The following is a 15,904-nucleotide window of genomic DNA, read 5'->3' as shown; positions in this document are numbered from 1 at the left end:
GATACAATCGTATGAGGTAGTTTAGGATAAAATCCAGCCCCCGACCTTGTTGGAGAAGTAGCGAAGTAAGATTACTATGCGCCATAGAGAATGATGAATTTGACCGAGGGTGATCTGATATCTTTTGCAAAAATCAATGATCACTGGGTCGACGGGACCCAACGTGAAGGGGTAAGTATAAACACTTAAAAATCCCTCCACATGAGTGATGATGCTCTCTTCGGGAGAGGGAATTTGCAACACAACCTCGGGACCCTAGTTGCAGTCTTTCCTCACAGCCTCGAGATGGCCCTTTGTTATTGAGCACATGTACATCGACACATGCTCACATCGACCCGGAACCGACGAAGAATTTTCAACATTAAAATCGATCTTTAGAGTACACGGGCCAGGAACATACTCGTGGGGAGGCGGCTCTACCGGCGCCTTATCGCCGGACGGCTGTGAAGAGGAAGCTTTGGTATGGGTTTTGAAGTTTTAGCCATTGATATAAGAAAAAGAAAAACAAAGAAAGATGAAAGGTTGATAGTGCCAAACGCTGGTGAAGGTGACTCTACAAGCGACGAAATAGAGGCAGAAAGAGTAAGAAAATTTGGGAGATTGAAGATGTAAAAGTGGTAAATGATAAATGGAAGGGTTATTTATAGGTTTATACCATGGCGGTTCAGTATCAGCGGTGGTCGACCACCGTCTGACATGCATTAAATACCTTGAAAGACTAAATCGATAGGACAACTATCACGTACGTCATGATCGAGCCCAGTGAAAACGTTAGCTTATAATCCGATCGAGCCGTTGAAGATCATATTGCTTCTCACCACATTCTTCCTGAGAAACGAGGCGACTATTTGTATACGGCCGAAATAGATTTCGGCCTTCGTACGTTTGATCGAGTTCGAATGGTAAGCGACCGAAGTGAGACTTCGAGACGAGTTCCGAAGATAGTACAAACAAGCTTCGAGCTCCAAGACCGATCGAGGAATCGATTCGGTATCATTATCGAGCCCATGACCAAATCGAACCGCAAGGCAACGTGAAGGTTGTCGGAGACGCACAGACCGATTGACACTCACCGCGAATGTCGAACTCGAACCAAGGCCGAGGGCTCGACCCAATACCGAGCTCGAGCCAGTATCGAGCTTGCAGACAAGAGCCGTTGCAACTGCACTAGGGAAGAGAATCTTGGCGGGAATCGAGGAAGAGACAATTCATCATGGATTCTCCACTGTATATTTTTTATTATAAATAAAATAAGATCCTTCTACTATAAAAGGGGAATCCTTGTAAGCACATGGCATGTTCATTCATTGTAAGAAAAGACTACTTTTCTTATTAAAGAATAAATTTCTTGAGCTTGTTTTACTTAGCATACTCACTCTTCTTGTTCAATAATTTATATCCCGTTTTTATAGCCAAGAATCTAAATATTCACTTATACGAATTATGTCAAGCTATATCACATATCCTTAGAACTACTTATAAATTTAACTATATCCGATTTTTCGGGTAAATATACACATATAAAAAATAATTTTTGACTCATATACACAATATAAATTTCTATATAGACAGTATAATTTTTCGATAAAAAATATTCGATTGACCACCCTTCAATATATATGGCTATACAAACGTTGTGATTGGGTGTTACTATTCGAGAAAAGTTACAACATCAAAAGTACTATGACTACATTTGTTAGTTCGAATAATCAACTAACATACATTTTATGGTAAAGCTCCTAGAATTCCTCAAATTGATTATGTTTGTAACAAGTTTGATATACATGATATGAATTTGAGGAATGCTTAATATAACACGCTAGTAAATAGATCAGGGATCCGTACATGTCTTCCTTGTTCTTGTTATAAATACAAAATAAAATAGAATAGAGAATCAAATACATATAAGTCATCTTGAGGTATATAAAATCATTTTATTCGGAGTTACATTTCAAAAATTGTATTGAACCTACCTCTAAATACAAGTAACCATTTGAGGTAGTATTTATTTTCATTACAATTTTTAAGACTGGGTTATTTGAAAATTAACTTGTGACTGTAACAAGCAAATCACATTCTGTAAAACTTAGTAAATCCAATAGTATTCCTAGTTATATTAAAAAAAAAAAAAAAAAAAACCAAAATTCAAACCCAAAACCACCACTGCAAACACTTCATAGTACATACTGGGACGTTAAACCCTGGTGCCCCTTTCATTCCCCCTTTGGGATCTCATTGTTTCATCTTCAACACATCTTCTGTACAAGAAATGAGACGAAGCTTGACCAAGCTTTCTCACTGCTCCATCGGCAGACCCCCCACCACCCCACCCTCTTCCATTTCCTCCGCCTTTTCCACTTTCTCCGGCGGCGGCGGCAGTGGTCGAGGCAGGGGAAGAGGTTCCGATTCCCCAAACTTCGGATTCAGTCCGGGAAAACCCGAATCCAAACCCGAATCATTCCCTCCTACGGCTACCCCTGATGGAATCGGACATGGAGGAGGCCGAGGTAAACCATTCCCGTCCTCCCCAATTCTCCCCTCATTTTCTTCCTTCGTCGATAAACCCAATCCTAACCCTAGTCCCCCGGCTGGACGTGGCCGAGGTGGGCCCGGACAATTTACCCCACCACAACCTCAGCCGCAACAGCAGCATCAGCAGCCGTCGCCGCTGAAGAAACCTATTTTCTTCGCTAAAGAAGAAGAAACATCTGATTCAAATCCTAGCTCTTCTGATGCTCCGAAACAAAGAGAAGATAGTAATCTTGCTTCTAGTTTAACATCGCTTTTGTCCGGTGCTGGACGAGGGAAGCCCCTGCAAACAGCTTCTTCTCCGGTATCTGAGAAGCCTAAGGAAGAGAATCGCCATCTCCGGGTTCGGCAGCAGCAGCAGCAGCAGAGAGCTGATGCTGATTCAGGGAAGAGGGCGAGCAGTCCACCTCCCCAGAGGTTGAGTAGGGAGGATGCTGTAAAGAAGGCCGTAGGGATATTGTCGAGACATGATGATGGTGATGGTGATGGTGATGGTGGTGGGAGAGGGGTAGGAGGGTTTAGAGGGAGGGGTGGACGTGGTGCAATGAGAGGTAGAGGGGGGAGGGGAAGGGGAAGAGGACGAGGTTATGGTCGTCGTGAGGAGAATGAGAATGATAGTTTAGAGAGTGGGTTTTATCTAGGTGATAATGCTGATGGAGAGAAATTGGCTAACAAGCTTGGACCTGAAACTATGAACACATTGGCTGAAGCCTTTGAAGAAATGAGTGCTAGAGTGTTGCCTTCTCCTATGGATGATGCTTACGTGGAGGCCCTCCACACTAACATGATGGTAATACATTTAGTTTGTTGAGAGATTCGTTTACTTGAAGCACTTTCAGTTGCTTTATATTGTTTATTTTTTATGTTACTTTTGTCTACAGATAGAGTGTGAGCCAGAGTACTTGGTGGGAGACTTTGAAAGCAATCCTGATATTGATGAGAAGCCTCCAATTTCCCTTCGGGATGCTCTTGAAAAGATGAAGCCATTCCTCATGGCATATGAAGGGATTAAGGATCAAGAAGAGTGGGAGGTAAACTGAGATCTATCTTGCTTCTGCTTTTATCGTATTGTGTACTGCCTTATAGTAAATGGTGTTGCCTCAACTATGTTCTGGAATCTTCAATATTTGCGGATTCCAAATCTAGTTTTTCATGGATTCATGGTACTCAGTTTTGTCTCCATGGTCAATTCTTCATTCTGTAAAACCACATTGGAAGGGTCTAATTACTAGACCAATTACCTTATCTGATATAATATTAGATTCTTAAACCGTGCCGTCATTTCCTCTATCTGTGATTTGACCTATTATGTAAACTATGTGCTTGTAAGACCTTCATATTTCTATGTCTCTTTCTGCTTTAATAATTGATTCGGTGCATTTGCTTTTACGCTCTATGCTTCACTGATGGCTAAAATGTTTGAGCAATTATGTATGGTACTTTATTGCCTCTACTCTGTGTTTATTTCTTAAACCTATGGCCTAGAGGACTTCACTGATTCCTAATTGACAATTTATTGCGTATCACCCACAACGAATCTGATCTTTCTCATCTGTCTTTTGAGTGCTTCTATATCATTTCCAGCATTAAAAATTTAGCTGACAATCTACGCTTAAAGTGATTTTCCCTATATGCAAAAAGATGCCTATGTTATAGCTTTTTGGTTAGTGAAGATCTTTTGAAATTGTTTCCAACCTTACCTTTCAAAAAGAAAAAAAGATCTTTGGGAATTGCATTAAATCCAGATTCTCCAACTAAGCATGTTCATAATGAAATATTGCTATGCATGGACCCCTCTACAACAAATAAGTAAATTCCAGGATAATGGGAGAGAGCGAGAGAGGCTGGTGCACCTAATGTATGAACTACACTAGTATTGATGTGAAAGCTGACAAACTCACAAGTTCTTTAGGGCACTGGTGCAGCAATGCCAAGTTACAATTCGAGTCTAGAGTAGTACACGAATTTATCTGTAGACTAGTAGTGTGACAGAAGGATTTAAGTACATGTAGCTATAGTGATTATGCAGTGGACTATAGATTCCTGGACATTTGGGGATTGTAGTGGCAGTTTGCAACAAAAAGAATAAGTTCCCACCTGTGGGATTACACTGGGTTTATTGTTGTTGTTGTTGTAGTGGCAGTTTGCAAAAATCTCAAGCCTTCTGAAAAAGAAGTCTTTGTAGAGGTTTCCTACAAAGAAGGATCAATTAAAAAAGTCAACTTGGTTATATAAATCTCCCTGACCACGTTCCCCATTTAAGTTCATCTCAGACCATGTTCCATGAACAAAACATGAAGGATAAACCAAATTGAGGACATCATAGTAATTCTGCACTGCCGGATTCCAAGTGGAAATAAAGCAATAAAAGCAAATTCAAAAATCCTTGAGGGCATAACAGTATCTGGCTTGACCACCAGCCTAAATCACCTAAGCCAAAGCACAACCAACTAGTAAAAGAAAGGTAAAAGAGCAGAAATGTCTGAATTACCGCATAATGTGACCGAATGGCAAGATGCATGGGGTGAAACCTCTCACTTAATGTACATTAGATTAGGTTATCTGATTACTTCTTGCTTAATTTGCAAGTAGTTCTTAACATTCCGATTGGTGATTTTCACTTTATTCTACAATATTATGTCCGTGACACTTATAGATTATCATCTACTTTTGTCTGGTATTGTGGTGTCTCATTTTATCCCCAATTCTATTTTTCAACCGTGGAATCTCCTAAGCCATATCTTGCAGGGCTCATGAGTTTAAAACTCAAAACATTTAGCTTCCAATGTTTTGTCCATTGAATGGAGAATTGCATTTGTTTGACTTAATGGTCTTATTGCTTGTTGTGAACTCAATTAAGCAGTTAGTCCTTTGGTACCTTTTTCTTTATTGATCATCTTCTTCAGCTGGCGTAAAATCTGTTTTCCCCCTCTCAGAAAGTCATCGAAGAAACTATGGAGACAGTCCCACTTATGAAAGAGATTGTTGATTACTACAGTGGACCTGATAGAGTAACGGCAAAACAACAGCAACAAGAGCTGGAAAGAGTGGCAAAAACTCTTCCACAAAGTGCACCTAATTCAGTAAAGCGGTTCACAGAGCGTGCTGTTCTGTCTCTACAGGTCAATTATTATTAACTGGTTATTTGCTTTGAGTAATAGCTTAAACCTAATAAGAATAAAACAGTATGAAACCTCATTATTTGAAAGTTGAGGCATAGCAAATTGGTCTAAGAATGAAAAACACCTCTCTGAGATAAAAGAAAAGAAAAACTAACTTTTAGACAAGAAAATCAACTATCTTCTTATTTAGTTATAATATTCCTGCCAACTAACGATTATCGTCTTTTACTTATAGAAGAATAACTATCCTCCCTGATTATTTAGTAGTTTTAAAAGAGACTAGCACAACCACCCATTCTTTCTAATATACTCAGTGAAGTTTTATAGACATGTTGCTGTTGTAGGAGGAAGTACATCATTGGATGTTGAGGGACTAGACTTAGCTTTTGTGTGCGCGTATTTATTTTGTGGTGTTCAATTTGACTATAATCAGTTTATCATAATCTTTCTTTTTTATGTTTTATTTTTATATCAAAGATTTTTTTTTCCCTTTGAAAATTCTAATTACAGTTATATTAACTCCTTTTCGTCAATCAATCATGAATCTAGAAATAAAGATATCTTGAACTGTTTCATCTTTTACCTATAAAGACATCTTGAACTGTTTCATCTTTTACCTGGACGCTCGCTTCTTAAGTTTCCACTGTGGCGCAATATCTGACAGTTATGTATCTAAACAGAGCAACCCAGGGTGGGGATTTGACAAGAAATGCCAGTTCATGGATAAGGTTGTATGGGAGGTTTCTCAGCATTACAAGTAGATCATTTCATAATAATCTTTAACGTTGAATTTGAGCAAGAGGTGCTTAAACAGTAGCATTATGATCAGGGTGGTGAGGAACTACTGCAGTACAAGTTTGTTTACTAGAATGCTGAGCATTTGGCTTCTGTTATGGACATTTTTGATTTTTTTGAGTTGTGACATATAATGGTAGTTTTGTTTTAAGGCTCTCCATTGGCATTGAGACATCTCAGTTTTCAATAATTTGAAGATGATTTCTGGTCACTTCTTAGAGGTCAGGAATTGTTCGGATTTGCTTAATACTAATGTCTTACCCTCAAGATACTAGGAACATACTTCTGGAAATAATGATTTCAACCCTCCCTTTTGGGAACTCTAATTTCTTCCAATTGTTCCTTTTGGATTACATGATTCTTGTATAGCCAAATTTCTTGCGACTATAATCTTTTACGTGCAGCAGCTGATCGCAACTCGACATCGAGGATTACTGCATCGTTGGTCCTGATGTTGAACCTTTAACTATGTTTCTCAATTGTTTCAATTATTTTCATTACTTTCAATGCAAAAACATAGTTCTCAGTAATTTAGATCTCAGAGAGTAAACGAATCAATGTCCAATGTTAGATTGAAAAATAATCAAGTGACCCCATATTAGAAGATGGACAATTAATCAAGTCACCACTGAAACAAACTAATTCCACTGTATATGGAGCTCTGACTTGGGAAATGTGCCAACTATTTCTCTCTCTCTCTCTCTTTGTAACATGCTCCGGCAATATTTCTTTCCCGTAACACTCCGACTTCTTTTAAAGTACAATGGAAAACAAAATCTTTTTAATTTCAGGTGAAAAATCTTTCGAACTTATAGACTACGGTGAAGGGTGGTTTGTGTTGATTGAAAGAGGCAGAAGATTTTCAAGCAGGATTAAAATCGATGAAGAAAACCTTAGATGGGTTTGTGATGTTCTTAATCAAGCATCAAAGAGAACAAGGAACAACTACAGGAAGTCATAAGCATACATCTACAGAGCCTTTTAGAACTTCAATATGTATGGCTGTTACATGCACATTGAAACATTGCAGGGGATTAGGAAATCAACAGTAATAGTTCCTGAACCGGACAACAACAGGGGATGGGGAGACATAGCTGGGAAAATTTTACATTTTCTCGGGAAGCATACAACAAATAGATTCAAGCATTCTAACACTCCTCAGACGAAGTCTTATATCGATACCGCCAAAATTGCCCAATGGCCGGAGTTAGCGAAATTCCCAGCGACGGTGGTTGATAAGGTGATCAAGGTCAACCCAGCAACAGAAGATAGCAATCACCAGTTTTTATCGAGATGCTTGGTTGGAACTTTCAATGATTCTTTTAATCACAACCCAAATCAGGAGGTGATTCAAAAATGGTTCTTGAATAGATGGAAGATCTGTGCTGGCATGAATGTTACCCATCTCTCCTACAACCAATTTCTGTTTGAGTTACCATTGAGGCAAGAAGCCGTGAGAGTTCAGGCTGGTGAATGGTTCTGGAATGGACGACGTCTAACTTTACAGTGGTGGTCACCTTTAACAGGAACCGAGTTGGCCAGGCAGAAATCCAAGAGATCTGAGCATAAATGGGTCAAAGCTTTTGGGATTCCTCTCCATACGCGGTCACTTGATACCTTCAAAACAATTGGGGATCTCTGCGGTGGTTTCATAGGTATTGATGAGGATACAAAGCATCGAAGTCATCATTATTGGGCGAGAATTTGTGTTAACATCTCTGATTGTAAATGCCCAGAGAAGATTGAGCTCGATGTGGAGCACTGGAGGTACGAAATTTCAGTTCTAAAAGATGTTACCGGCACCCCAAAGCCAATCCCAGTCTTTAAACTTGCCGGAGAAGAAGACGCGGGGTGCTCGTCAGTCAAAAAAGCTGTGGGTACATCGGGTTTGGTGGTTGAAGGACCTGTCTATTCGAAGCATGTGGGTAGATAGGTGGTTGCAGAACACTTTAATTCAAACCATCCGGGCCGGGTCTCAAAAGATACCACCAAGGTAAATGGTTTAATTAAGGGCAAGGAGAAATTAAACTTGGGCCCAGCTTCTGTAGTCCCATTTTATTCCAAAGGCCCAACAAAGAAGGCCCATACAAAGCTTATAACTAAGCCCTTACAGGAGTGGAGACCCAGAACAGTCGCACCAGATATCTGTTTTCAATACGGACCTAAAAAGCCTCTGTATACTACCAATGCCTCTCCATCAGAAATTCTGCAGCAACCCCAAGTCGATAACACTATCATCATCGCACAGTCACTACATGCAACAACTATTAATCATTCTGAAGTGGATGCAGATGCGGACGACGAAGCTGACAACTTCATCAACAACCCTAGGGGCTTTCCCCACAGTTTAAAATGGTCAGATATTGCCTCAACAACTTCAGCATGCTCAGTCACTTATTATTCATCTTCTTCTTATAATGACATGTTGTCGTTAACCTGGCATGATGATGAGCACCGGCAATTGCAATAAATTCAGCAACATGCAGTCATTGAGACCTCGAGATGGACCAAATTAGTAACGGGAAAAGCTTGCAAGGCTTTTGGGATAAATGTAACTGGTTTTGAACATGAGATTTTTGAATTAATTATGAGAATGGATTAGAGACGGCAAGCTCAGATGCAAAGTAAAGGGGAATCAACAAGTAAGAAGAAAGGGAAAAGGAAAGGGGAAGCAGAAGTGCAAAACTTAATCTGTGGTATCAACTATGATAGAAGTGGTAGGGGCAGGTACTACAAAGCAGCACCCAGATGAAAGTCAAAGTTTTCAGTTAGAACATAAGGGGACTTAATGACAAGAATAAAAGGAGCACTCTCGACTCATTAGTTCGAGAATGAAGAGCAGACATTGTGTGTCTTCAGGAATCCTATAAGTATGTTTTATCAAATATGGGGGAATAGATGGGTTGAATGGGCAGAATCGAAGGCATCTTGAACCAGGGGTGGTATTGTAGTTATGTGGGACAGAAGGCTTTGGAAATGTAATGATTCTCACCAAGGCAGCTTCTCAATCACATGCTTTCTTGAAAGTTTACAAGAAGATTTCAGATGGGCTTTCACAGGTGTGTATGGTCCACACACCAATGCAAAGAGGAAGGAATTATAGCATGAACTAGTAGCTATTAGAGGTATATGGAGTGACCAATGGATGGTTGGAGGGGATTTTATTGTATGTAGATTCGAAAATGAAAGGCTCAACTGCACTAGAAGATCCAGGGCTATGAGAAATTTTTCAGATATTATTATGGACCTGCAGCTATTAGATTTACCTCTCCAAGGGGCACAATACACTTGGGCAAGGGGGGAGGATTGTTTACAGGCCTCTAGGATTGATAGGTTCCTTATACGCTCTGAGTAAAATGAAAGCTTCAAAGCAATCAATCAGTTGGCCCTCCCAAGAGCTCTCTCTGATCACAAACCTCTTATGTTGGAGAGTGGGGAATGAGGCTCAACACCTTCTTATTTCAAGTTCGAAAACATGTGGCTGCAACAAGAAGGGTTCATTGACATGGTGAAGGAGTGGTGGCAGAGTTACCTCATAAGTGGCAGCCCAGATTTTATACTAGTACAAAAATTGAGGAATTTAAAAAAGGACATAAGCAATTGGAACAGAGATGTCTATGGAAAAGTGGAAGCAAAAAGAACTAAGGCCTTGAAGGAGCTCTCAGTTTTATATCAGACAGCAGAAAACAGAGCCTTAACACAAGCTGAGAAGCAAATGGTAATGAACCTGAAAGTGGAGCTAATAGAATTGGCTAAAGCTGAAGAAATATCATGGAGGCAAAAATCAAGATGCTTGTGGCTCAAAGAAGGAGACAGGAACACACGATACTTCCAAACAATTGCAAACTCACACAGGAGGAACAACAATATTGACAAGCTCAAAGTGTATAATGAAATAACAGATTATAAGGATGTGATCAGCGAAGAGATTTTGAACTATTACCAGGACCTGTACACTGAGAGTGAAACGTGGAGGCCCAATGCTAATTTTGATGATGTTGCCAGATTATCAAGTGAAGATGGGGAGATGTTAGAAAAAGCTTTTGAGGAAGAAGAAGTGCATGCCGTTGTCCAGTCATGCGCTCTAGATAAAGCACCTGGTCCAGATGGATTTACTATGGCCTTCTTTCAAAAGACATGGGACTTTATCAAGCCAGAGATGATGTGGGCGCTCAAATACTTTCACCAGCAGTGTTACATGGTGAGATCATGTAATGCATCTTTCATCACTCCGATCCCCAAAAAGAAAGGAGCAATTGAACTGAGAGACTATAGGCCTATTAGTCTCATTGGAAGTGTTTACAAGATTACAGCGAAGTTACTGGCAGAAAGGCTGAAGAAGGTAATTGGGAAGCTGTCACGATCCCAAATTCCCTCCGTAAGAGGTCGTGATGGCACCTAGTCTCTAAGACTAGGTAAGCCTATCAATGCGAAATAATAATAAATATCTGAAGTAAATAAACTATAATTCAAACAATTTCAACTCCCAAAACCCGGTAGAAATAAATCACAAGCTTGTAAGAATTTATTCTCAATGTCTCTATATGTCAAGGTCTAAATAAAATATAAGGAAGCAACATAAAATGATAGAAGGGGACTCCGAAGTCTGCGGACGCTGGCAGATATACCTCGAAGTCTCCGTGCGCAGGTAACTCACTGACGTCTAGGCTGGTAAATTATACCTGGATCTGCACAAAAAGATATGCAGAAGTGTAGTATGAGTACACCACAACGGTACCCAGTAAGTGCCAAGCCTAACCTCGGTAGAGTAGTGACGAGGTCAGGTGAGGCCCTACTGGAATATAATAATGGCATGGCAAAATGTTTATCAATATAGTAAAATAAAATGACATTGGAAATGAATCAAATAGTATGTCACATTTAATGACACCAAATAATTGCAAATAATATCTCGTGGAATCAAAACAGAATTTCCTTCAACTTTATGAAAATCACAACAATTAATCGAAAGCAACTATGGCCATAAATCAATATCAACAAGGGCACTACGGAAGTACCGCCTCGTAGTCCCAAATTATAAATAATTTCACAATATCTCATTTCCTTATACCACCGCGGGAGCCTTCACAATTAATTTAAAGAAAGCATTTTTTTTTTCCGAAATAGCATCCCGCGTTTTAGCCACCCTTATCACACCGCATGACTTCTAGTAGTCACCCCTAGCCATGCGTATCAAGCCACCCTTATCTCACCGCATGCATCCAGACCTTATACCACCACATGCGTATCAATATAATAATATATCACAATTTGCACCTCAAGTGCCCAATATTTCAATTTTTCACAAAAAAATCAACAACAATATTTTTCAATAATAAAGAGCTCATGGCTCAGGCCAGAATAATCCAAAAAAAAAATCTTACGAAAATATTCAAGAATAAATAATTCAGGAAAATAATATTTCAATATTTCAAATTTAAAAATGTCAAATACTTCATATTAATATTACTTAATTTAAAGAAAATCAACCTTCAAATAATGCACAGTATAAAAGAAACCAAGTTTCAATTAAACATGTAAAACAATTAGCAGGAAAAAGGTAAACAAATCTAAAATATATAGCAAAGATCAATGATGAAGAATATAACAAGATAAAATAATTTAATAACTGCGCAACAATGATCTACACAATTTAAAAATATAATCTTTCACATTTAGCCCGTGTACACACTCGTAACCTCGTGTACACGACTTTCAACACATTTCAATAATCATATTAATATCAATTCTAGGGAAAATTTCCCCACCACAAGGTTAGACAAGTCACTTACCTCGACTTGCTCCATTTAATCAAATATTATGCTTTTTCCTCGATTTTCCGACTCTGATCGACTCGTATCTAGTCATAATTAATTCGATATAGTCAACAAAAATTATAAAATTAATTCTATACGAAAATACTACATTTTGTTTTCCAATAAAAATCTGAAATTACCTCAAAAATGGCCTGTGAGGCCCATGTCTCGAAATCTGGCGAAAGTTACGAAATATGAACGCCCATTCAACCACGAGTCTAACCATACCAAAATGACTAAATTCCAATAACGATTCGACCCTCAAATCCACAAATCTATCCAAGAAGGTTTTCAAATTTTTCCAACTTAAATCACCAATTAAATGTTAAAAACAGTGATGGATTCGGGTAATCTAACCAAGATTGAGTTAAGAACACTTACCCCAATATTTTTCCTTGAAGATATATCAAAAATCGCCTCTGCTCAAGCTCCAAGTTGTTAAAAATGGTGAATGGGACGAAACTCCCCTGTTTTTATAACTTACGGATCTGTCTAGGCTGACCTCGATCGTGGAGTCCAATCCTGGACCTCGATCATGAGAGTCCGATCCTGGACCTCGATCATGGGAGTTCGATCATGGGGAGTCCGATCATGGCCCTCGACCCTGGGGCTCGATCACAACCGTCGATCCTCGCTATCGATCATGGCTTCGATCCTTATGGCCTTCGATCACTGGCCTTAGTCATAACCCTCGATCCTGGGCCTTCGATCAGTGGCCTTCGATCATGGATCTTGAGCCTGCCTTCGATCCTCGGCTCGATTTCTGGGGGCTCGATTGCACATCAGAAGAGAATTTGCAGTAGCTTTTGCAGCAGCTGTTTAAGTCCCATTTTTGATCCGTTAACCATCCGAAACTCACCCGAGGCCCTCGGGGACCTCAATCCAATACACCAACAAGTCCTAAAACATCATACGAACTTATTTGAAACCTCAAATCACATCAAACAACGCTAAAATCACGAATCACACATAGATTCAAGCCTAATGAACTTTGAAACTTTCAATTGCTACAAACAACACCGGAACCTATCAAATCAAGTCCGATTGACCTCAAATTTTGCACGCAAGTCATAAATGACATAACGGAGCTATAAAAATTTTCAGAATCGGATTTCGACCCCGATATCAAAAAGTCAACCCCTCGGTCAAACTTCCCAAAAATTTAACTTTCGGCATTTCAAGCCTAATTCCACTACGGACTTCCAAATAAAATTTCGATCACGCTCCTATGTCCAAAATTACCATACGGAGCTGTTGGAGTCATCAAAATTCTATTCCGGGGTCATTTGCACATAATTCGACATCCGGTCACTATTTGAACTTAAACTTTAAATTTTTCATCAAAATTCGATATCTCGGGCTAGGGACCTCGGAATTTGATTCCGGGCATACGCCCAAGTCCCAATTCACGATACGGACCTACCGAAACTGTCAAAATACTGATCCGAGTCCGTTTTCTCAAAATGTTGACTAAAGTCAACTCAGTTGTGTTTTAAGCATCTAATTCACATTTTAATCCATTTTTCACCTGAAAACTTTTCGAAATTTTTTTTACGGACTGCATACGCAAGTCGAGTAATGGTAAATAGTGCTTAGATTACATAATTAATTATTAAATTTAAAGATGATATTTTTGGGTCATCACAGAAGCTAGTCTCCAACCATCAGAATGTCTTCATTAAACACAGACAAATAACTGATGCAACTCTCATTGCCAATGAGGTACTAGACTGGAGGATTAAAAGCGGTGAACCTGGGGTTATGTGCAAGCTAGATATTGAGAAGGCTTTTGATCAACTTAATTGGTCCTACCTTATCTCTATTTTAAGGAAGATGGGATTTGGGGAAAAGTGGATCAAGTGGATCAGATTTAGTATTTCAACAGTGAAATACTCAATTATTGTTAACAGAGGACCTGTGGGTTTTTTCTCTTCGCAGAAAGGGATAAGGCTGGGAGATCCACTCTCACCTTTCCTTTTCATCCTAGCCATGTAAGGACTGAGCAAAATGTTGGAAAAGGCTAGACAAATGCAATGGATCCAGGGTTTCAATGCTGATTCAAATGCTGAGAACATTGTCAAAGTATCACATCTGCTATGCCGATGATACTTTGATCTTCTGTGAGGCAGAAAGATCTCAAATGCTATACTTGAATCTGACTCTTCTACTATTTGAGGCTTTATCAGGGCTACATGTCAACAAGTTGAAAAGTATCATCTATCCGATAAACAATGTGCCAAACTTAGAGGAGTTGTCTAGTATCGTGGGCTATACTATTAGAGCACTTCCTACGACCTACCTAGGTCTCCCATTGAGGGCTAAATTTAAGAGTTGCGAGGTATGGAATGGAGTCATTGAGAAAGTTGAGAAGAGATTAGCATCATGACAGATGCAATATCTATCAATGGGTGAAAGGTTAACTCTCATAAATAGTGTGCTCGTGTCATGACCCAGAATCTCACCCGTCGTGATGGCGCCTTTCTCAATACTAGGCAAGCCGACAATCTCAATAAACCACATATCTTTTAAATTTGAAAACACAATAATTAAATTCAGCGGAAGAAATCTCACAAGTACAAATATAAACACTCCCAAGACCCGGTATCACTGAGTACATGAGCATCTAATATGAATACAAGTCTGGAAAACACGGTCTATAATAGTCTGAGACCAAATACAGTAAACAAGGAGATAGGGAAGGAGAGACAAGGTCTGTGAAACACGGCGGCTACCTCTGAATCTCTGAAAAATCAACTGTGCGAAAGAATCAATACCCGCTATGTCCGAAAATACCTGGATCTGCACATGAAGTGCAGGGTGTAGTATGAGTACAACCAACTCAGCAAGTAACAATACTAAATAAAGAACTGAAAGTAGTGACGAGCTTCACAACTGAGTCCAATTACAGTAATTTCCAACATAATAAGATAGGCATGCTTTCAAGTTCAACATTTAAGGCCAAAACAGTAATTTCATGTCAAGTTCAACTGAAACATAAGATAATATCTCCTAGAAATTTTCAAAACAGTGATATATGACAGCTGAAGTGCAACAGTAATGAAATCAAATGCATTCTCTAAGGACCACAGTTACTTAGCCATTCCATTCACTCAGCACCCGCATTCAGTAGGTACCTGCGCTCACTGGTACCCGCGCTCAGTGGGGGTGTACAGACTCCGGGGGGGCTCCTACAGCCCAAGCGCTATAATCTGCACGGACAACTCACGTGCTATAGCATCAATATCTGGATCCACACGGACAACTCTCGTGCTGCAGGGACAACTCACGTGCTATAGTATAATATATGGATCCGCATGGACAACTCACGTGCTGCACGGACAACTCACGTGCTATAATATAATATCTCACAATCAGGACTTCGGCCTCACTCAGTCATAAATCTCTCCAGTCTCTCGGGCTCTCAATAATCATGAAATCAGCCCAAACAACAATGATATAATGCATCAATAATGAACAATAAGAGACTGAGATAAAATAAATAAGTAAACTGTGACTGAGTACAAAACAACAATTAAACAGATAGTTCAACATTTACACGACCTCTGTGGGTCCATACAATGCCAACATATAATCTAAACATGATTTGTGGTTCAATTTCTCTACCACATGGAGAATGTACAA

At 39.5% G+C, this 15,904-nt stretch overlaps 1 protein-coding gene and 1 long non-coding RNA gene across 2 annotated transcripts; one reads left to right on the top strand and one right to left on the bottom strand.

The window, feature by feature from the left end:
* Positions 1 to 2,127: 2,127 nt before the first annotated feature.
* On the top strand, positions 2,128 to 6,782 carry LOC104108839 (uncharacterized). Its single transcript, XM_009617968.4, has 4 exons — positions 2,128 to 3,319; positions 3,411 to 3,560; positions 5,466 to 5,651; positions 6,332 to 6,782. Exons 1-4 carry the CDS (start codon positions 2,270 to 2,272, stop codon positions 6,410 to 6,412), a joined length of 1,467 nt encoding a protein of 488 aa, XP_009616263.1. The 5' UTR covers positions 2,128 to 2,269; the 3' UTR covers positions 6,413 to 6,782.
* LOC108947314 (uncharacterized) lies at positions 6,174 to 6,361 on the bottom strand. Its single transcript, XR_001971754.3, has 2 exons — positions 6,269 to 6,361; positions 6,174 to 6,234 (listed from the first exon to the last, which is right to left on the bottom strand). It is a non-coding gene; the product is annotated as an uncharacterized lncRNA (long non-coding RNA).
* Positions 6,783 to 15,904: the final 9,122 nt, after the last annotated feature.

This window comes from Nicotiana tomentosiformis, chromosome 1 (genome assembly GCF_000390325.3).
Source record: "Nicotiana tomentosiformis chromosome 1, ASM39032v3, whole genome shotgun sequence".
Classification (NCBI taxonomy): Eukaryota; Viridiplantae; Streptophyta; class Magnoliopsida; order Solanales; family Solanaceae; genus Nicotiana; species Nicotiana tomentosiformis.
Note: the sequence above shows the minus strand (reverse complement) of the source record. Positions and strands in the feature narration are given on the sequence as shown.